General features: G+C 37.1%; 1 protein-coding gene across 3 annotated transcripts in view; it reads left to right on the top strand.

Annotated features, from left to right (window-relative positions):
• The window catches only part of LMBRD2 (LMBR1 domain containing 2), a 33,954-nt gene extending 10,755 nt beyond the window's left edge, over positions 1 to 23,199 (top strand). For 2 of the 3 annotated variants that reach the window (XM_053932853.1, XM_053932854.1), the window contains exons 6-18: positions 503 to 713; positions 2,171 to 2,245; positions 2,604 to 2,717; positions 3,292 to 3,475; positions 3,803 to 3,984; positions 6,122 to 6,255; positions 6,453 to 6,558; positions 7,275 to 7,372; positions 9,131 to 9,234; positions 11,441 to 11,487; positions 12,613 to 12,715; positions 13,883 to 14,012; positions 16,401 to 23,199. In XM_053932853.1, coding sequence (XP_053788828.1) covers positions 503 to 713; positions 2,171 to 2,245; positions 2,604 to 2,717; positions 3,292 to 3,475; positions 3,803 to 3,984; positions 6,122 to 6,255; positions 6,453 to 6,558; positions 7,275 to 7,372; positions 9,131 to 9,234; positions 11,441 to 11,487; positions 12,613 to 12,715; positions 13,883 to 14,012; positions 16,401 to 16,461 — 1,549 coding nt within the window. In that variant the 3' untranslated portion in view covers positions 16,462 to 23,199. The remainder of the gene's footprint in view (positions 1 to 502; positions 714 to 2,170; positions 2,246 to 2,603; positions 2,718 to 3,291; positions 3,476 to 3,802; positions 3,985 to 6,121; positions 6,256 to 6,452; positions 6,559 to 7,274; positions 7,373 to 9,130; positions 9,235 to 11,440; positions 11,488 to 12,612; positions 12,716 to 13,882; positions 14,013 to 16,400) is intronic. The other variant, XM_053932855.1, reaches the window with a different exon arrangement.
• The last annotated feature ends 387 nt before the right edge of the window (positions 23,200 to 23,586 follow it).

Below are 23,586 nucleotides of genomic sequence, written 5' to 3' on the forward strand. Positions count from 1 at the left end.
ATCTAAATACCATAGACTTTAAAGGTGAAAAGGAAAGTTAAAATAATTGACATCTATGAATTGCTTATAGTCTTCCATACCAGATGGAATAGAAATCTGAATACAAATGTCTGAACACAATATTCTGAATACAAATGCTGGGTTTTGAGGCTGTGATAGTCATTATGCTATTTTGACCTCACTGTCAGTAGGTTTAATAAGTTCTTGTTGTTTCCTAAGGGAACATATTCCTTGAGGAGAACAGTTTCTTTGTGAACAAACAAACAAATTCTTACCTGCCACCTATAGTGGGCAGAACAGGACGTACGGGAAAATTGTGGCAGCTTTAAATATGGCCAAGCAGGAGACTGGCTCCAGGCAAAAAGCTAGGTGATACCAGAGTCTGTTCCTGTAAACTTGAAAGCCATATTGGTACATATTGATACTTCAAGGCTGATTTCTTGCAGGCAGGATAGGAGGATGTTGTTTGTTTGGGTTTTTTTATACTGTTTTGTTACCTTAGGAACCAGCTTCAGACTATTGGAATAGCTGCTGCAAACACATGGGGTCTGTTCCTTCTTGTTTTGCTTTTGGGTTACGGTTTGGTTGAAATCCCTCGTTCTCACTGGAATGGAGCCAAGAGGGGTTATCTACTCATGAAGACTTACTTCAAAGCTGCCAAACTGATGACTGAAAAAGCAGATGCAGAGGAGAATTTAGAGGATATTATGGAGGTTAGTAACTAGCTTTCCCTGTGGAAAAAAGTGAAGGCTGCTGTTAGTTGTGTCTGAATTCACTGGTGTTGGACACTTGCATCATGAGCTTACTGTAAAATATCTGTAAACTAAGTAAATCATCATAGTGTGCCACTTGATAACACTCAATCCTATACAAAAGTCAAAACAGAAATAGTCCTTTCTGTGATGAATTTAAAAATCATAGCAACTTGATAACCATTATTTGATGAGTCTGTTCTTTTATTGACACTTTTGGAGTAGTACTGGTCACTAACAAAAAACATTTTAGAGTGAGCTTGAACAGTCAGTGTACAGATGTTTCACTAGTGTTAAAATTGTGTACTTTTATGCTCTGCTCACAGTGTGTATCTGGAATCTTGAGAAGAGTCTCCAAATTCTGGGGCCATAATTACATGCTTTTTGAGAAAAGAATATATAGATAATTGTTTCTTTTGAGACTCTATTGTTAAATATCAGTGAGCAATAGGCTCTAATGTAGTCAAGAACAGAATGGAAATCTAGCCCTTTGAATAACTATTCCTGGTTCTTCTGTTGGGATACCGTGGCTTGAAATAATAATATGGGTCAAGTGTTGTAGCATAGGGTGGAAATTTGTGTTATGTGCCATTTGTACTGACACATAACACAAATAGACTCTCAATCACATAACAGTAATAGAATCTTCATTCATCCTTAACAGCATTTTGAAGAAACTGCTAGAACAGTTAAAAATATCTAAGTGGGACATAACTACAAAACTTACTAGAAAATGAGCAAGGACTACCCTTTTGTACCGGGATAGCACTTAGATAGAGTATTTCCACTGGAGGGGACCCACAACAGTCATCTGATGCAGCTGTCTGAACACTTCAGAGCTGACCAAAAGTTGAAGCAAATTACTTAAGGGCATTGTTCAGATGCCTGGAGAGGGAGATGCTGATCTCTTTTCCCTGTTAGCCAGTGACAGGATGAATGGGGGTGGTTTGGAGCTGTGTCCAGAGAGGTCCAGACTGGACATCAGGAAGCAGTTCCTTACCACAAGGGTGGTGGATGGTCTCACACTGGAACAGGCTTCCTAAAGTGGTGGTCAGTGCCCTCAGTCAGTCAGTGGGACTTAATCTTATCTCCTTTTTATCTGCAACTTAAACTTCAGCCTTCATGTATAGAAACCGATCCTCCATGCATTTATGTAGTTGTAGATAAATGTACACTGCTGTTGTTTTTAAAAAAAAATTCGTAAGTGTTCTTTACAAATACTTCGCTTACTTTTTATGAGATACTTAGCAAAACTATGGCTTTTAGGAAGCTATATGTTTTTTAAGCTTTGATGACTGTCTTTTGGGAGGGCTGCAACTCTAATTGACCAGTAAAAATTTACAGTTAATGAAATTTTTTTTAAATTGATGTTTTTAATATAGCATAGTTAAACTACTCTGTTATTTTTCTCTCAACAGGAAGTCCGCAAAGTAAGTGAGAGTATCAAATATAACCACCCCTTGCGGAAATGTGTTGATACAATACTGAAAAAGGTAACCAATTGCTCATCTTCAACCATAGTTATTCAGTTGGAAGGAGGTGCTTCCTGCACATACAGAATACTTGCACATTACTTTTTTTTGCTATTAATATAAAATCTCTAGTTGACATCTTCTGAGTTTCTGTTGAGACAGAGTTGAAATTCTTTGTGCAATACTTTCTTATGACATACCTAATTATCAGATGTATTTTGACATATAAAAAGTCAAAATGTCCTTTGTAGAAGGAGAGAAAAATGTATGCTTAGAGTGAGCTTTCAGTTGCCTGAAATGCCCCAAACTTTTACAAATAATTAGCAAAAGTTGCTTGCTACTCTTTTGTCTCCCAGTTAATTTTCCCTTTTCCTTCCAGTGCCCTACTGAGTACCAGGAAAGAATGGGTAGGAACATGGATGATTATGAAGATTTTGATGAAAGACAGAACAGTTATCCCAGTGAAAAAAGTCTGGCCAAACTTCATAAGCAGGTATATTAATAGATGGGAGAATGCCTTACTTATGCTATTGTGGTGAGAGTAAATGCTGGTCAAAGATTTTCCATGCACTTCATCTGGACTGTTGAGTACAGTGGGTTTAAGCTACTTAACAGAAACTTTTCTTGGTGAGAAAAAGCACAAACATTTAATATCCCAAGTGATCAAAGTTTTGGATATGTAAAAAGTGTTCCTCTTGTGTTGTATCTTGATGGTATTATGGCTGTCTGTGAGTGAGCCTTGTAATGGTTGACTGACAGTGCATTCTGAAAAAGAACTTTTACTAAAAGCTTGATATTTACTGAGATGCAAAAATAAAGTGGTAGATTGGGAAAAGTAGGATTTAACTGCTACAGATGGTTTGTGATGAAAGAGCTGCAAAAGTCAGTAATTGTGTATGTAGTATTTCCATGATTTATGTATTTTAGAAAATTAGGTACCTGCTTTTTTGAAGATGCAGTCTTTGCAGTTCTGCAATGCATACATTTTCAAGGGATTTTGCAAGGATTTTCCACCATTTTTTTGAAACAAGTACCTTTTTACCCTAATTTCTTGCAATTTATTGTAGGTAATCTATTCAGTGCAGAGACATCGTCGTACACAGGTCCAGTGGCAAATTCTTTTAGAGAAAGCATTTTATCTGGAAGATGTGGCAAAAAATGAAAGCAGTGCAACTCGACAGTTTGTTCATACCTTTCATTCCCAGGAACCAGAAAATAAAATTATTCAGTATTTCTACACACCAACGGTTGGTAAGTGCGGTGATGCAGGTTTTAGGAATGTTAAGGCATAATTCATACCATTCTGTAATAAGAACCAATTGTTTTATGTAAAAAGTTCAGCTGCAGCAGAGGGAAGCAATAAATACATTATTAATGTATTTATGTAATGGAAGAGCTATCAGATACTAATTTATGCTCTTGGCCATAAGCCTCAATTTTATTTACAAATTTGGTAGCAGTTATGTGTTGCAATAAAGCAATAGCAAACTTTGAAGCCTTTTGTGAGGGAGTTCTGTTTCTGGTTATGTAATTTTTATTAACCTGTTCTGGATATGTCTGTGTGTTTGTTTTTTCCAGAGTGGTACTGGGAGTGCCTTCTCCGACCATGGTTTTACAGAGTGCTTGCAGTTGTGCTGGCCACGTTCTCTGTAATTGTTGTGTGGTCAGAGTGCACATTCTTCAGCACAAAACCAGTTCTGTCACTATTTGCGGTTTTCATACAGCTGGCAGAAAATACATATAATTATATATATATAGAGGTAAGTTGGAGATAATCACTTGAAAAAATACTTTCAGATCAATGATTATGATAACAGCAGTAGATAAAATAGATTTTGAAATAAATCTCTAAATAATCTGTCAACTTTCAGAAGGTCTCTAAATATACGGTACCAAACTTCGTTTATGTGGAGGAAGTCTGCCTTTTGCCACTTGTTAAAACTCTCAAATACAGGTGAAGGCATGACCCAGCTGGCCTGAATATCATGTATAGAGTAATTTCTGAAACACTAGGTTGAAACATAGGTGTTAATCAGACTTTCTGTCTAAACAGCCATGTGTGTGACCTCAGTTTCTAAACAGGAATTTGCGAATGACCAGAAATCCAGTCAAAGGTGTGGCTAGCATATGTGTGCACAAATTTATCAGTAAAGATACTGAGCTGAAAAACTCCAGTATACTTAGCAAAGGTTGATTTGAAAATGCTTGGGCTTATGCCTCTTTTTTGTGGAAATAAATGCCAGATCAGTCATGGTAATTATTGAGGCAATTACAGCAATTTTATTTGTATTGACAAGAAGTAGTAGAATGTTTCTAGGGTCAACTGTGTTAGCTTATATGCAGAATATTATAACTATAATTTCCAGTTTAAATTGTTCTGAAAAACTCCCAAAACTCTTCTCAGAGCTGGTGGTGTTCTCAAAATGAAAAATAAAGGCATGAGTGTCGTGGTTTGACATGGAAGTGAATTTTTTTTCAGGAAGTTGGGTCAAACTAATTAGTAGTTAAGTTTGGATATTGGCACTTAGAGTGACCACTGAAAGTATGGTCACGCTTCTGAGAACACAGGGGGTTAAAAGCAAGAACTCTTAGAGGAACTGTCTGTTTGGTTCTGGTCATCAGAGAGTGCAGACTCTCCCTTGCCCAGCCTCAGGCTGGGTGGGGAGGTGAAGCCATGCAGCTTTGTCTAAGTAGGCTGAGGGGGTTGAAGGCCTAAAACTGAGCCAGCTCCTGCAGACGGAAGGGTGGAAAGAAGCGGAGATGCCTTCATTCCCCCCCTCAGAAAGAAAGAGACAGAGAGGCTGACGGCACCTAGAAATTTGCCGGCAGAGGAGAAGGAGAAAGTGGGGGGATGATGCCCAGTGTGGGAGTCGAGAATGCTGGGCAGAGATTTCAGCTGTCCAGGGAGTCTGAACTTTTAATCCTTTCTTAAGAAATGAGGGCTTTGTAAAATATTACTCCTCCTCGATTTATAGTGGAAGAGAGACAGTCCGGGACCTGAGATGTTAGAAGAAGAAATTTTTAAGTAGGAGGAGATGATGGAGTAGCTTTTAGCTGGACTTTTCTTGTTAACTATAAACTGAACCAAATTCTCCTGCAATAGAGATGCATTTTAGGAGGATGCAGTAGTGACCCAAGGAGACCTGCTTCAACAACCATCAGCACAGGAATAGCAAGAACAGAACAAAGCTGAGAAGGGAATGGTGATACCCTCTGTCTTCAAGAAGAAGATAATCTCTGTTCCTAGACCCTTGGCCCCAGGAGAAAATGGGGGGGGACTGTAGTCCCAAGATGAGAAGCTGAACTGTTGTATCTTTGGGTCCGTGGCAAAGCATCCTTAAAAGAGCCCTATGAGCAGTCTGTCCATGCATGGTGGTGAGAGCACTGTGACATGGAATGGAGAGTGTCACACTGGCAGATTTTCTCCAGGCAGTTGCCATGTGTGACATGGAAACACAGGAGGTGGCAACTGTGTTTCCTGGAAAGTCTGTGGTGCAAGAGAGACTTCTCTCTCCCTTGATAGACTAAGTATTGATTATCTGAAGAGTGGTAATTTGATCAGAAATCCCAGGTGATGTTTCATGGTAGTTGTTTTAGAAATTGAGAAGAGGAAGGGTTTTTTAGAGGGTCTTCATCCTAGATTTAGTGTGTGTGTCTTTTAGTTGTGGTAGTAGTTTAATAAAGTTTTTTCCCTTTGTTATTAAGCTTAAACCTGCTCTGCTCTGTTCCTGATAACATCTCACAGCATTTATTTAAGAAAATGTATTTTCATGGGGGCGCTAGCATTGCGCCAGTGTCAAACCATAACAATGTGACAGGCTATCTGCTGAACACATTAAAACCTTTAATAGAGTTGTACATTTAAGCAACCTAACAACACTTTTTTTTTCCCCCTAGATGGCCTGTTTTCTTACCATCTTTTTCTTAAGTATCTGTGTTTACTCTACTGTCTTCAGGATCCGTGTATTTAACTATTATTACTTAGCTTCACATCATCAGACAGATGCATACAGTCTCCTTTTCAGTGGCATGTGAGTATTTGGTATACGTTTTACAGGTGTTCTATCAAAAACTGAATTGAAAATGTCCATGAAACTTCCATTTGCATTCTTTAATTTGTGTAATTTCTAATGAGCTCTACATTGTTGTTCTGTGATAGATCCAGTTACGACTTTATAGGTTATGTAAGAAACTCTTCTAAATGCTGTTGCCTCTTGCATTTGTGCAGGTTATTTTGCCGTCTTACTCCACCATTGTGCTTGAACTTTCTGGGCTTGACCCATATGGATGCAACAATCTCTCACAAAAATACTCAGCCAACTGCTTATACATCTGTAAGTAAGAAAATATGGGTTTGAGCTTTCAATATGGCTTGGAGAATAGACAGAGTATTTTTAAATACATCTTATAGTAAGATTCAGATATTAAAATCTTTTCAATCTTTCCAACAGGGTAAAAAATATTTGGTTATAGGCAAGGAGTTTGGTAATGATTTCTAGAAGTCATCAATAGCTTTTTTTTTCCCCTCTTTATCTTAAGAAAGTAAAGTATTATACTTTAGAGTTCAGCGTGTTTTTCATTTCCTAATATCAATTCCTGTTAGTTTTAGCTTTCAGTGGCTTTAGCATGTAGGGCATCCCTATAGATGATGCTCCTTATATATTGGGAGCAATCCTAACTTCCTACTGAAAACTAGTGAGTTTGGTTTTATTGAAGACCTGGTTTCTGTGGCAAGTTATATGTCATGTCTTTGTTGTTAGTAAATAGATTCTTTGTGTTGTCTAGAGACTCTTTTCACAGCAGATGAAAAAGATCCACCAGATTTGCCCTTGTTCTAGAGTGGCTGAGACTACAAAATTTAGCATTTAAGAAATCTCAAGAGTGCTGGAGGTGACCTTTACATCTGCTTATTTTCACAGGTCTCTGATAATATTGTCTTTGTGTCAGTTGCTGTAAAGGATTGTGTATTTATGTGAGAAGGCACGATCTTCATGGGTTTATGTAGAATATGGCTAATTAGAGCTTTTTCTTGTGGATTTTCTTTTCCTAGATAATGGGATCCATGAGAGTGCTGTCCTTCATTGCAGATGGATTCTATATATACTACCCAATGCTTGTTGTCATTCTTTGTATTGCTACGTACTTCAGGTGAGTGATTTGCAAGATAGCTCCTCCTTGCTTCTTTACATTAATAAAACTAGTTTCATCCAATTCAGGAAGAGATTCAGTACTCCTTTTCCACGAGTTGAGTTGTGTCATTCTAATAAAAATGCAAAACCTAAATCCATAGATTGCTATTTATATAGGTGAAATGTGTACATTTTAAAAATACAGATTGTATTCACTCATAACTGAGTTAATTTAAACTTCATTCCTAGATTTTAAGGGATGATTTGTTCAAACTTTGGAGCCTAGGGGCATGTAGATTGTGCTTTTGAGATTAAAATTATCATGAGAAAGCTGTTTTCAGTAAAGTTTTCTAATAAATTAAGGACCACTAGCAGCAAGTTTAGGTATTGAACTTTCTAACAGACTCATACCAAGTTTCTGATGTGTTACGCGACTTCTGGTAATGCATACTGGTTTAAGTAATTTAATCTTGTTTTCCTAAGCCACAGTTTGCTGGAGGCTGCAAGGGTAATTGCAGAAAACATTGTTACATTCTTGCTTTATAATTTTGAAATGTCTGCTTTTGAACACTGTAAGGGATGAGATACTTTTAGATTTTGCTGAAATACATTTATGTTAGTATCTTCAATTTTGCATTACCATTCAGTCAGAAGCAATTTCTGTGTTTTTAGTCAAGTACAATGTAGTGAAATGCCTTGGATATCCATTAATATTGTATGCGTATCTATAGATAGTAAGTAACAAGTATCTAGTTGTGAGTTCTCCCTGCTTACCTTAAAGTTAAGTGACAAAAGTGGTGGTGGAGCTTAAAAATCACACAAAACAGATCAAACAAAGCAAAACAAACAACAGGAAAGCAAATGACAAGAGAAGTTTAACCTCTTGTCCATGATGATCATGCTGGGCCTTGAATGCCAAAGTGAAAAGGAAGAATAGAAATTAAAGGAGAGAGGGTTGCTTTAATGACCTCTGCTAATAAAGATACGTGCAAGAACAAGGGTTGAATTAAAATCTGTTGAGGAAAGCTGTGCTTAATCCAGCAGTCTTAATCCTGTGCTTAATCCAGGAGTTTTAAGGTACTGTAAGGAAAAATATATCAATACTCCAGTTTGGAGGAAGGAAAGCAGTACAGAAACAGCAGTTGTGTTTTCTGGTGTGAAGTTATGCTATGTAGTTCCAGGACTGGCTTAAAAAAGGTGGAGCAAGCTTGCTATCTGACTGCTGCCAGTGGCTATCCAAAAGGGCAGCCAGCATCCTTACAGCTTAAAAGTATGCAGTACACATTCTCCTGAGTTAAACCCTGAAGTGAAAGTGGATTTCCCATGTTATTACTGTTTCAAAAACAGAGAAAATAGAATAAGGAGAGTTTTTATAGTAATTGTCTTCTGGCAAAGAAGAGTTGATGACATAGGTACAAATTCTGTTACATCTGAGAACATTTAAAGCAATGTTAGACGCATTTAAACCAAGTGTCATTTGCACTACTGTCAGACTATATGCATTTTAATCTCTGTTTGAATAGGGTTATTCTGTCACTTCCAATTGTATTTATTGTGTTACTGTTTTGGGTCACCTTGGTCACCCTACTGCTTTGGGTCACCAGTTATTGTTCTGAGTTCTGAATTTTCTGTTTTCTCAGGTGTAATAGTCCATCTTCTCTTCTTTGTTTTTTCTTTTTACTTGGATTGTTCATACAGTTCTGAACAGTTTTGTTCTGTAACATGTCTAAACTACTAATTGTAAATTAACAAAGGAAATTGCTTCTTCTTTTACCAGTTTAGGAACTCGTTGTTTGAATCTTTTGGGATTCCAGCAGTTCATGGGTGATAGCGAAATGACCTCTGATTTGATTGATGAAGGAAAAGAGCTAATTAGAAGAGGTAAATTAGGTCTTCTGTCATAGTCTCCCTGTAAAATCATACTGCCATAGAATCATCAAGGCTGGAAAGACCTCTGATATAGAGTACAAGCCTTAATCCAGTAGTGACAAGTTCACCACTGAACCATGTCCACAAATGCCACACCTGCGCATCTTTTAAATATCTCCAGGGATGGTGATATATCAGACTTCCCTGAGCAGCTTATTTCAATGTCTGACAACCCTTTCAGTGAAGTATTTTTTCCTAATATCCAAACTTCCCTAGCACAACTTCAGGCCATTTCCTATTGTCTTGCTGTTTGTTACTTGGGAGACCAACCCCTACCTCACTACGCCCTCTTGTCAGGGAGTTGTTAAGTGATAAGGTCTCCCCTGAACCTGCTCTTTTCCAGGCTAAACACCCCCACATCCTTCAGCTGTTCCTCATCAGACCTGTGCTCCAGACCCTTCCCCAGCTCCATTCCCCTTCTCTGGACTCACTCCAGCAACCTCAGTATCTTTCCTGAATTGAGGGGCCCAGAACTAGACACAGGATTTGAGATGTGGCCTCTCCAGTACCCAGCACAGAGGGCCGATCACTGCCCGGGTCCTGCTGGCCACACTATTGCTGATACAAGCCAGGTGCCATTGGCTTTCTTGGCCACTTGGGCACACCCTGGGTTATGCTCAGCCAGTGTCAGCCAGCACTCATTCCCAAGTCTTTTTCCAACAGGCTGCTTTCCAACTGCTCTGCTCCAAGCCTTTAGCATTGTGCAGAGTTGTTGTGACCCAGTTGAAAATTTAAAGGATAGTGGTTTGGTGAGCATTTCAACCAGCTCCCTTTGTCCTTTTGGGTCAATCCCATCTGGCCCCACAGACATGTGTCTGTCCATGGAGTGAGGCAGATCACTGATCATATTCCCTTGGATTTTAGGGACTTTATTCTGTTCCCCATCCCTGCCTTCCAGCTCAGGGAACCTGGTACTCAGACAACAACTGGTCTCAGTCTTAAAGACTGAAGCAAAACATGCATTAAGTACCTCAATCTTTTTCTCATCATATAGTATGTTTTTGGATTGCATTTGTCTGAAATGTTGCAGAAAAAAAAAGCATACTGTCTGTCAGTATTTTGAAAGCTGTACTGGGGAATGCCACAGCACAAACTGCAATAAACTTAGAGCGCTGTGGTCCCTATGTAAAGTCCACTGATGGACATCATTGACACCTTAAATGAAGTATCATTCAGACACCATCCAGTATCTGAATTTTAGATATTTCTAAATATTTTACAGTGTATTACTGAACAAATAATACCTTAGCAGGTGCTTGTGTGATTGGTCATAAAAGATGGTTAACATTTACATTGTCTTTAACATCAACAAACTAAGCTTTTTTTGTGTGTTGATTGAGCTGCACAAATTCAGTCAACTAGCAGTGTTTAATTAGAGAAAGCATGTTTTTTATGTAGAACTGGAATTATTTGCTGGTATGGAGAGCTTTTTATTTTACATTAATTTTTACTGAAAGTATTTCTTAAAAGTTGTGAAAAACCATTGTAATTTTTGAGTTAATATTTAGAAATTAAAATTTCTGGATACAGTGTTATATTATGGAATACTTTTATTCCTATAGTTGATGAAAAACAAAACCTGGGTTTACTTAGAGTAGTAGTATTTCTTTTTCTTTTTCTTTTTTTTTTTTTTTTTTTTTTTTTTTGAGGAAGATCAAAGTTTCATTCCCCTAAATAAGAGGTTATGATGACATTGATACTGTAATGTTATACTTTCAGCTTATAACAGATAGGACACAAAGTAATTGGGTCACAGGTTGGGCCTCACAGAACTTCATGAAGATCTTGATTCAAAAATGCTGAAGTTTTTTCTTAATTTCTTTTTCTGAATATTATACTTTCCCAGTTATTTCTAAGGGTTTGTTTGATTTTAGTTGTTTGGTGTTTTTGTTTGTTTGTTTGTTTTGGGGGGTTTTTTGTTTGTTTGTTTGTTTTTTTGGTTTTTGTTTTTTTTTGCCAGCTGGTATCCAAATAATTTTGATGGGAAACTCCATAATGATAGACAAGCAGCTTTTTGTTTTGTCTTTGTTTCATTTTTAAAGTCATGTATTTCAATAAAAATCTTTGTTAGTTAACTGTAGATTTTCATTGTTCATTTTTAAAAATGTTAATGATTTTCCATATGTAGAGCTCAGACAAAATTTTTTTTTATTTTCAGAAAAAAGAAAACGACAAAGGCAGGAAGAAGGTGAAAACAGAAGAAGGGTATGAGATTTGTTTGGCTAATTATAACATTATACTGCAATATCTGATAGGATTTATCATAGATATTTAATTCAGAATTATCTATTTCATAAAAAAAAGAGTCCCAAGTAATTGATGGAATGAGTTTAATCTTGCTGAATAGTCTTCACTGGGGGTTATTTATAGAAGGTTGGAGGACAATTTTAATAACACTGCTTGGACACTGTTGTTAGTGTGGTGTGGTGTGGTGTATGCCAATAGGTACAAGCATTAAAAAGGGTCCTGATTACTAGGATACAGAATAATCTAAAATGGCATATTACCAGTCTCTTATACTGATACTGCTCTGCTTGAAATAACTGCAGTTTCAGAGTCATACTGAAATGTGGACGCCTCCCAAATTTTTTGTTTTGTATGCTCACTGGAAAGTCATAGGCACAGGTTCTATTTTATTTTTTGCCAGAGGAGGAAATTACATTTAAGACAGAATTAATAATTTCCACTAAATAACAAACAGAATGTTTGATTCAAGTCATACTTTCTGCGTATATTGCATTGAAAGATTTGTTTATCACCAGTTTATAACAAAATCTAGTATAGAAAGTCACAATAAAAGATAGATGAGAGAAAGGATGCGTGCAAGACAGTACTGGGACTAAAACCTCTTGGTTTTCCAAGATCAGGTATAATTTAATCCTAGATGACAGCCAGTACTTCATAGACGTTTCTTTTGATCTTTTCCCTCCATCTTGTAGTTTTAAAACTTGGACTTGTTGGGAAGCAAAATAGCAAATGTGTGATACATTTAATATACAGTGAAATGACCTGACATTAAGTTACAAATTTTTCTGTGCTATATGCGTCTTGTTATTTTTCCATTTTGCCACTAGGTGGAAGTAGGGATCAATAAAAGCAGCAGTTCCTACCATAACTTAGAGCAGTTGGCTGAACTTTGAGAGCAGATTTGAGATGCAATTTCTTTTACAAAAGTATTTTTCTTAAAAACAATTATGATAACTGGTTTAGTGAAGGAACACATTTTGAGTTTTAAATGAAACAAAAATTCTTCCTGTATTTAGATACTGAACAGTTACTGTGTTGCTTTTTCCTCCCAATTTACATTTTTCATGGTGTTCCTTTTTCCAGGAATGGAAGGAGCGATATGGAAATAGAGATGATTCCACCAGAAGCAGAGCTGTCCACACAGACCAGAAAGAATCCAGCTTCTCAGAGACCAACACCAATAGACGTAAGCTTTGTGGGTTGGAGGGGAAGTTAATTTTGTTTTGTTTCAGTACATTTTCTTCATAACACTGGCTGTGAAAGTAGTTTCAAATATTCTTTTTGCCTTAGACACTATGCTGATAGTGTTCCCTTCTGTGGCTCGGTGTTGCCTTGCCATTTAAGGCACTCAAAGAGTACTGTATTTCTTTCCATCTCCAACTAGTTGGCATTGGAGATTCTTACTATTCTTCAGACCAATTACTTGGTCTTATGGGATATATAATTGCCATTAGAGTAGCAGTTGTCAACAATGAAACTTCATGACACATCTTGAAGTTGGGTGTTGTAAATCTTAAAATTTACCTCTTCTGCTTGCAAGTGAGCTATCTCAGACTGGAATAATGGAGCAATCAGATGACCAACAAACGTAACATCACAAAAGTATATATACCTTAATTTAATAATGTCTATTAGCAAAGTCCTATTTTTGTGGATGCTTTAAACTTCCAAAAAGTTTGTCAGAATGTGAATGTTTTTTTCTGTATTTTTTATGCTCTTGTAAGCTAACAACAAGTAAAATGAAACTGAAGAAAAAGGAGGAAAAAGGGGAGGAGGAGGGAAGCTTTGAATATGCTTTTAAGAAAACACTGGTAGATTTCCCTCTCCTCTCTACAAAGTTGTAAACCCAGATTTTTAGTGACAGACCAATTGAAATTGCATTCTAATGTTCATCATGTGATTATGTAGCATTTCAGCTCTAAAATAAGATACAGGTACTGACCTAGTGAAGGTCACAGAGTGAACTGCAAAACAATTCGTGACATTGATTTTTTAAAAAATAAACAAAAGCAAGCAAAAAAAGGTCTGAAGAGCTTAGGTAAAGCATGCAGCTGTGAGGATGAATGGATGATTTAAAAGTAATGCTCACCAGTATTTTCTTATTTTCCTTGATTCTTTGCAAGGTAGATCTCAATCTGTTGGAGGGGTGAAAGTTGTAGTTTAATTTCTGTGGAGATACAAAATCAAAATACTGCAAGTTTGGTTTAATATTAAATCTACTCTAAATCATTGCACTTTTGCTTTGGATGAGATTGGTTTGTTATTCTTTATGGTTTTTTAAATTTCATGTCTCCATACCCTCCAGGCTGTTCACAAAGCAAATAAGTGTCTTTCACTCCTTTTACTTATTCAGCACTATCAAAGTATACCCGTTCAAATGGTAGGACTGAAAGAGATAGAGTAGAACTCCTCCAGGATGCAGAACCTTTGGATTTTAATGCAGACTCTGTTAATGATGACCCCCTGGAATCGGACTCAGGAAGGTGAGGAATATTGTCTGTAATTTCCAGTTAAAAGTTTCTACTGTCTTCTGTTTCTGACCTATGACAGCTGTATCAAATGTTTCATAATAAGAGTTTTGTAATTTTATAACTTTTTAAAACCTGAAGGTGTTCTAGATTTTTTAGAAATGTCAGAGTAAGATTTGAGCTGGATATAACATTATATATGGAATAATTTGAAAAACACTGCATATGAAATTAGCAAATGACATGCATGTTTAGGAAACATCCCAGTGTAACCATTCATGGTGCAGTCTGGGGGTCACAATTGTGCCACCCCAGACTTCCACTGCTGGGACTGAAGCCCCTTCACCACAGGTAGCTCCAGTGACCCACGGACCAGAGGGACCAAGTCCCCCTTTCCCTCCCTACTCACACCACTCTGACAGTCAGAAAATTTTCCCTTTCCAGCTTGACTGCAGGTTTCCTATAGCAGAGTCCCAGATATCTGGTTCCTTTAATCATGGTGCAGTGACAGCATAACAGCTCAAATTGGTGCCTCTAGGGAGGAACCCCAAACAAAAGAATCCCTGAGCTTTTACACCCTCACAGCCCATGTGCACTGTAATCCAGGCTCTTCCAGCTGAGATGTTTGCTCCTGCACGGTCTCAGAGTGTCCAGTCCACTGGCTCGGCCAAAGGTCCCTGGGCGCTTTGTTAGTTGTTCATGGCACCTTGCTGGGGGCTCCCATTTCCTGACATCAGGGCATAACCTGAAGCTGCATACTCAGCTACCAGGTCTAGATGTATGCCTCTATAGACAGTGTAAGTGTACAGTGTAAGGTTTACCCTGATTTCCTACAAAGCTCAGCTGGAGAAAGCTCACTTGATTTCCCAGTATAAAATCCATGATGAAAAGGCTGCAGGAAAGAAAACTGAATGTTACAGGATCTGCTGCAGGAATACAGCTGGATATCAGATCTTGGAACTACAAAAGTAAATTAAAATCTGACCTTCCTGAACAGAGAGTACCAGACTGCACTGTGTAGCTCTGTCTGTAGTAGAGAATTTTGTGATTCTGTGGTTGTGACTAGAACACCAAATTTCCTTAGTCAGAGTACCTTATGTAACTGCTAAGCTCTGCTTATATTTAAGAAACAAGCAATACATTGTATGGGTGCTATTTTTTGGGGGGGTGGTTATATTGTAGAAATGACAAATAATTTAAAATTCACATATAAAAACGTATAATTTGCTGTTTTTCAGCTATAACTATTTTACCCCATCAAAAAGAGTCACAGATAGTCATTGTTTCAGTGGACTTCTCTCTGTAATGTCAATAAACAAATGCCAGCACAGAAACATGCAAAGAATGCTGTGAAATGGTATTGCCAGACAACTAGTTTAGTCTCATGTCACCACATTTGAACACTTGGGGGTTTTTAAACACAAGAGTTTAAAGAGGAACTACCCTAGAATTTCTGTCAGCAGTTGGCTTCCATGCAGTATCAAAGGGATTGTCTACTAAAAACAGGAGTACGCAAATGTAATTATTCTGGAGCAAATACTTTTCAAGCACAGTGTGTCAGATGTCTCCAGGAATCTGTACATGCTTTGCTAAGTGGAACATTCTAAACTTCTTTAAAAAGAAAATCAGGACCTTCAAAGCTTAGTTGAGCTTCACATAGTAACCTTCATTTCACGGAGGTAATAAAAAAGAGTAATTACATATGGAATTTCTGTTAATTTAGAAGTAGCTTATGTAACATTGGTTTTCAAAACCAGAGCTCCTACAGTAAATAGAACATTTTTGGACCATGAGGGCAGTTAGGACACCAGGTTCTGGCTTTGTGTTCATTCAGATTTTGCTAAATACTACAGCAAGGAGCTTCATTGTGCCTCTGTTGGACCTTATTTGTGCTTTTAAAGTATTTCTAAATTATATTGGATCAACATTTTGTGAAGTTTCTCTTTTACCAATAAGTATGCAGGCATTTGTTTGATGCAGTCATTATCTTTGATACTGTATTTCTTCTAAGAATAGTCCATGAAATATATTGTTAAGGACCCGCAGCTACTTTATGGGTGCCATTGTTTGGGTTTATTGTGTTTCAGGTGTGTGTTTGTTTGTTTGTTTAGTTGTTGGTGTGGTTGGGACCTTTTTAAAAAAGGTCCTGTTCAACCAAAACATCCAACTTCTTTGTTTTAGGAAACGTAGTTCTTTTAAGACATATAACTGTTTCTCTTGGTGACATGAGGTTTAATTTAATGACTGTCTTTCAAATTCTCATGGAAATTAATTCAGTAGAACATCAAGTTCATCATTCATCAGAGTTAAGCAATAAGATTGCAATGAGAGTTAGATGATTTAATGGGTCTTCATTTTTCTATTTCCTGTGACACTTTTTCACTTTTAAAATTGATTCTGCAGGTACCAGCCTGGTGGGAGATACCTGTCAATGTCTCGAAGCAAAATATTTGATGATGTCTAAGCTCATCAAAGCTAAAGAAGATTCAGTGGAAATCTAGCTCCTACTCATTGCTTGGAAAATTGTATTTGCGATATATCACTGAACCATCAAAGACTCTTAAAAAAACCATGAAGGAACAACTCTTTTGGACATGCACATGTATAACTTCACCACTTGTGATAAGAATATGCTTCTGCTGTTGTAGATACTGTTGTGCATCAGTGTGGGCTTTTGTGTCATGACCAAAAAAGAAAAAAAATTAAAGTTATTAAGGTAAATTTATTAATTTAAAGTAAACTCATAAATACACCTGGGGCTCAACTTGAACTGTAACAGTCTAAGTTTGGGGAAGAGATTTTTTGGAATTTTTTATTTTGTATTTTAACCAATGCTGTGAGAGTATATTGATGCATCCAAAGTGCAGTTATATCAATTACTATGATGCCTTGTGAAGGCTGACCTTGAACAGAGACTAGACAGAACTAAAGAACAAAGTAGGTATTTATTAGAAGGTCTCAATGGTTACACCTTGGGCAGCACAAGAGCCCAGCCAGGGCTGAACCCAAGATGAACCCAAAATGGTCACAAAATGCACAACCGGTCACGAGGTCTCTCTCTTTTAAAAGTTCTGGTCCATTTGCATATTGGAGTTAATTGTCCAATTATGGCTTTAGGTTATGAAGTCCCATCCTTTTTGTTTTTCTCTCTTCAGTCCATGTTGTTTATGCTTTTGGGCCTGAAATTTGGATCATTGTCCTTGGTCCCCAGCTAGAGAAGGAATTGTTTTGACTACTTTGTGAAGAGAGCTTACTAACATTTAATATGAAGGTTGGAACTACACACTAAAGCAGTACAGAATCTGAAAAATATAAAAACTGAAACGTGAGGCATCAACTATAATAAACACTTTTCTGTAATTTTTCTATTTGGACGTCATGCCTAGTCCAAAACCTGATGAAGAGAAATAAGGCTTCTTCTGGCTTCAGTGGTATTTGAATCAGACCCCATATAAGGAGAAAGCCTGAACAGCAGGCTTTTTCATCATAAAATCAGAATATACAAGTTCCAGTATTTAGAGGGGTATAAAAGAGATGGTTTATCCTTTTTTACAAGGAGTCACATGGAAAATACAAGATGTCGTGGGCACAAGTTCCTCCTGGTTAGGTTCCAGTTGGATACAATTGGAAATTTTTATACAATTAGAAAAATCAGCCATTGGAATAATGTCTCCAAAGAAGTTGTAGATTTCCCTGACATTGAACACTTTCAAAATTTGGCTGGACAAGGTGCTGGGTCATCTTGTCTACACTATGCTTTTGCCGAGAATGGTTGGACTGTAAAATCATAGTCACAGAATGGTTTGGGTTGGAAGGAACCTTAAAGATCGACTAATTTCAAGCCACTCTGCCATGGGCAGGGACACCTTCTAGTGTTGCTCAGCCCTCCATCCAGCCTGATCTTGAACACACCCAGGGATGGGGCATCCACAAGTTTTGTGTGGCAACCTCACCACCCAATACAGTAAAGAATTTCTTACCATATCTAATCTAAATCTCTCCTCTTCCAATTTTCACCCATTTCCCCTTGTCCTATCACTACATCTCCTGATATAGAGTCCCTCTGCAGCTTCCCTTTAGGCACCTTCAGACACTGGAAGGTTCCTTTGAGATCTCCATACAGCCTTCTCTTCACAAGGCTGAACAGCCCCAACTTTTTCAACTGGTCTTCACTGAGGGAGGTGCTGCAGTCCTCTCACCAACCTGGTGGCCTTCTCTGGACTCACTCCAGCAAGCCCCTGTTCTCTCCCTGTGGTGGGAGCCTAGAGCTGGATGCAGTGCTCCAGGTGAGTCTCAGCAGAGCAGAGGGGCAGAATCCCCTCCCTCCCCTGCTGTCCACGGGGCTCTGGATGCAGCCCAGGACACATTTGGCTCTCTGGGCTCTGAGTGCCGTGGCCAGGGCATGTGCAGCCTCTCACCCACCAGCACCCACAAGCCCTTCTGGGCAGGGCTGCTCTCAATTTGTTCTCTGCCCAACCTGTAGTGTGTAAGGTGTGCCTGGGATTGCAGTGACCCAGGTATAAGACCTTACCCTTGCTTTGCACACACCCACCTCTCAAGCCTGTCCAGGTTCTTCTGGATGGCTTCCCTTCCCTCCAATATCAACCAGCACCAGCTTGGTATCAACAGATAGCCCTTGAGGTTCCTTCCATCCTGGTACTCTGATTCCATGAAATTTTTTTTATATAAATTTTGGAGTGATGTGTGTTGGTCAAAAAAGGCTGTATTTTTTTTTTCCAACATTAAATGCAGATACATGATTTTAGCATGTGTAAATTCTTGAAATTTAATATGAACCTGAGTGTCACTGTCATATGAGCATATGTGCAATAGCAAGAATACATTATTGAAGATACAATGTCTGCTTAAGATCTTTACAGATTTAATGATTCAAAATCATGGCACTCTAGTGTTTTTGTAACTGTAAAAGAAACATAGTATGAAGATGGAGTTATAGACTGAAACATGATAATTTGCACGCACCTCAGGCACGGCTTCAAACTGTAGAGTATTTCTTTAAAAGAAGGGAAATACATAGCATGACTAGGTAATGGTAAACACTTTTAATATCCTAAATACTCTGGTTGCATTATGTATCAGTTTTTAAGGTGCCTGTATTTTGCAGTAGGTTGTTGCAAAAAGAATAATACTTTGCCATTCAAAAATGCCAATTATTAACAGTGTAAAAAAGCTTCACATTAATTTCATTAGTGTAGGCATATTTTTAAACCATAGGTAGTTGTATGAATTTTCAAATATAATCATAAGGTAAAAGATGTGGTCAAATTCAATATAACTTTGATAATTTGAATAATTTAAAATGTTGCTTTTTTCCAGTTTGTCTGAAATCTTTACCACTTGGGAGCTTTCTTATGTTCTTATTGCAAAGTTATGTTGAAAACTAAAAGAGAACATGTTTTTATCATACATTCTTTATCATGCTTAAATCAGCTAGGAATGAGTTATTCTAAAAAGTAAATTTTCATGAATGACATATTCTAGTAATTTTTAAAATAGTCTGTGTTTTCTCAAGTAATTGTTAATGGGGATCTAACTCTACCTCCTGTGATTTTAGTACATGTGTTGTAACAGTAGTGGTATTTGTAATACATTGATCTGCCTGTTTTGAAACACTGAATTGTTACTGTGAAGGAGAAAAAAAATCTTTATTTGTATAGAAATAATTATATTAATAAATTGGCAGACATACAATAATTGTCAGTTTTGTTCTTAGGTGAATACAGTGAAGGTCAGCCATGCCCACAGGCATTCAAGCTCATGCAATTTCCAGACTACTCATATGAGGTCACTTTTTAGTTTGAGTACTTTATGTTTGTAAAAGCTTGTTCCATGTCTTAGGCTTGAATCTTACCAGGGACTGCAAGTTGAGAAAATGAGTTTCTCTTTATTCAGATATTTCTTTAGGAATTCTATGGTAGCACCTATTTAATTTATTTTTGAACTACTTAGTAGTGCTATCCTGAATTCATCCTTATATGAGAGGTGTATATGTTCTTGGGCATCTATCCACATGAATGTTCATAGACTCTATATTTTTGTTTTAAAAATTTGTATCAGTGGTTTATTTATAAAAATCTTTGGCAGAAATAAAATTCAAACTCTTTGTTTAACTCTTGAGATGTCACTTCAAAGGGATCTAATTCAGGGCCAGTAGAAAAGCTATTAGAAGGAGCGTCTGTTTTCTGAAAATCTGTGATATAACCCTAACCTAGTCCCTGGTGACCAGACAATGGGATTGAGCCTTCTTGGGGCTTGTTTTTTCCCTTCTCAGTGAAATCGCTGCAAACAGAATTTTCAGGGGAAAGATGGTCAGGATTTTATGTATAACAGGTTACTAGTCCCTAGTGCAGATTTTATTGGAATACAGTAATTTGAAGAGTTGACTGTATAAATTAATGGCAGTGGGATTTCAGATTCTAACATAGACATTCTGAGCTGAACATTTTTGTTGTTGCAGTGAAGTAAGGGAGAACCAATAGCTGCTTTTGGAGCTCTGAAAAGCTTTAAAGAATTCTCTGTATCATGCTTGGCAGTGCCTGGTGTCACATCCTCCCTGGATACTGTTTGATTAAACAAGGAGTTGGTAAGTGAAGGCAGGTTTCCTCTGTAGTGTGTATTTCTGACCAGGAGTTATCCGGGCTCTAATTACATGTAATTTATTGGCTAATTTCAAGCATGTTTGGAAAACTCGTTATGGGTTCATATGACTGAATCTGGAATACTTTCAATAAAGAAATATGGTGTATAACTATAGAAGAATAATATTTGCTGTTCACTTGAGCTAGTTTCAAAGAAGTTTGGTTACTGCTAGTACAAATAATGCAGAAGTTGGCTGGGGGCTGTGTGCCTAAGGATTTAGCCCACTCCAGAGAGCTGTGGATGCCCTATCCCTGGAAATGTTCAAGCCCAGACTGGACATTGCTCTGAGCACCCAGATCTAGTTGAAGATGTACTGGCTGGTTGCAGGAGGGTTGGACTAGGTGGCCTTTACAGATCCCTTCCAACCCAAACCATTCTGGGACTCCATGGTGCTTCTCAGCCAGATTGTGACAACTCTTGATGGGTTCTTTCCTGCTACAGCTCCAGTCCCAGCAGCCCTACAGCTAAATGAAGTTAAAACTAGCTTTGATATGTTTAAGCAGTGACTGTACTCTAGACTAACAAATGTTCCTGCATCACTTCTGATCCTCCAGATTAGGTGATTTTAAATACAATTCCCTTGCAAACTATGCTTTTGGGAACTGAGTGTTAATGTATTTTTCTGTCAGTGTATATATAGAGTCATACTTATTTGCTGCTAAAGAATGTCAATTACATATTTCTTTATTATTTCACTTCCTGAATTAGTGAGCAGTTAGTGTACACATCTTGCCATCATTTCTGCAGTTTTCTCTCCATCCGTGAACACCAAAAAAAGCCAAAAATCCCACCCAAGTTAAGTACAAATGTTTGAATGTCTTCCTGTCAAAGATTTAAATAAGTGAAAAATAATGTGAGCAAGTCACAATGAGCTCCAAAAAGCAGTGTGAAAACAGTGCCTAATCAGTGTTGGAGTTCTTAAAAAGTGTGGATAGGCAAAAAGCTGTACTCAGACATATTACTCCTACTAGATTTGTAGTTCTCTTTTCCTTAATACATATTTTGATATGTATACTGGGAAATATGTGGCCTACTTACCTAAGGAGTGGTGCATCTCTCAGCTGTGAAGTGAGGCAGTGTTTTTATGAGGGAAGGTAAAAGATATATAACTTCTAATCTGTGCTCGTAGTGATAGTCTGCTTTGGGCAAACGATGACATAGCTTCTTATTTAACTACAGCAAAGTGTTAAGAAAAAAAAAAACTTTATGCTTCTATAAATTAATCTACTGGAAAAATCATGGTATGCAATCTGACTTTATTTTGCAATCAAGCACTTGTAATGACAGTAGTCATTAACAGTATTAACAGGAATAGTGGAAAGCTGCTGTCTTTTCAATATTTATTCATGCTATTTTAAAATATAACATGAACAATGATTTTTTACATAGGAAGTATTAAAAAATGATTACTATTATTTTCTATAATTATGGTAATTTGTATTTTATTAAATTTCTCTTGGAATACTGTAAATATTGTGTGAAAAATACTACATTTACTTTCAGTTTTTATTATTGCTTTAATTACTTGAAATCTGAGGGGCATTCATAATACCAAATAGAGAACACTTTATGAAGGAAAACTTTTTATGAAGCTTCTTAAAAAGATCTGACTGGTTCATTACAGATATATAGGTGCATCTTCATTATTAACAATAACACTACTAAGGGGATATATCATGTCTTAGCTTTTTAATTTTTCTTTGAAATTCAAACAATTGTTACTTTTTTCAGAGCAACTTGGTTGTGAATCTTGTAAACTTTCTGAAACTTTTACATTCCTTTTCCCTGATGGGCTCTGCAGGAATATGTACTGCTTCACCTAATACTAGCTGTGCCTCAAATTAAGTAGTCTAATCTGAAGCTGAGACACTCCTACACCATTTGATTATGTTAACAGAAATTCAGCATTCCTAGCAAAAAAGAAAAAAAGGCACGTTGAACTAGATCCCTTTAAAATACATTAATTGCTGTTGTTAATTTTATTACATTATATTTGGTACCCTCTGGGTCATATGGTAAGCCAAATCAGCTTTATTCTTTGTTTCTCTTAGAATGCATTGGAACAAAGTCCTCAGCATGCTTTTGTGTGCATGTGTGTTGTTTTAAGTATGCAGCTTCCGTTATTTCCTCAGGATAATGTTGTTATATTTGACATATTCCTGTGAATTAGTAGTTTCAGAGTGATACCTTAGCTGTCACTGTAGAAATTAATTATTTTCTATAGAAATACATTGTACTTCTGTAGAGCTATCTGGAAGATAAGGGAATTCATTTGTAAGTATGGTTTTAGTAGTAGACCTCCATTCTCCAGTGTATATCAAGATAGGCTGTAGGAGTGCTGCTTATGGATAGACTATCTTCTTTTGCCTTATGATACAAGTATGTATGCATAAATACCTTGTTTTGAAATTCACAGAGTTAAACATTTTTCTCTGTAGTGTTCTGAATTACTGTTGTACTGGATTATATTTTTGAAATGTGTGTTACAATATATATAGTCAAATACTTAAATTGGCATGAAATAAATAATTTCTGCAATACATTTTCCTTGGTGTATTTTAGATATTCATACTTCTCTGAGGTGTTTTTGAAAGTAGTCTTTTAGAGAAACTTGACCTATTTCTTTTTTCCAGGTGGAAGTTATATTTTTATTAAAAGTATATTCATACTTTAGAAGATAATCCAATCTTGTTTTGATTATCATTTTGAATCTTCTTGAAGGCAGATTAAGAAGGGAAATAGAGAAGAATATTGCATACCTGATGTTGTCAGGGAAACATGTGAGAACCCTGTGTACTCCGGGGACTGACTTGGCACTGAGTATTTCTGTGGGGCATAAGGTGGGATGAAAGGTAGGATCCCTACTTCTCTTCTTCTTTTCTGTGAGAACTCAAACTAGGACATAATTCCTTCTAGTTCATCCAGGCCA

The sequence above is a fragment of the Vidua chalybeata genome, chromosome Z (genome assembly GCF_026979565.1).
Source record: "Vidua chalybeata isolate OUT-0048 chromosome Z, bVidCha1 merged haplotype, whole genome shotgun sequence".
Lineage (NCBI taxonomy): Eukaryota > Metazoa > Chordata > Aves > Passeriformes > Viduidae > Vidua > Vidua chalybeata.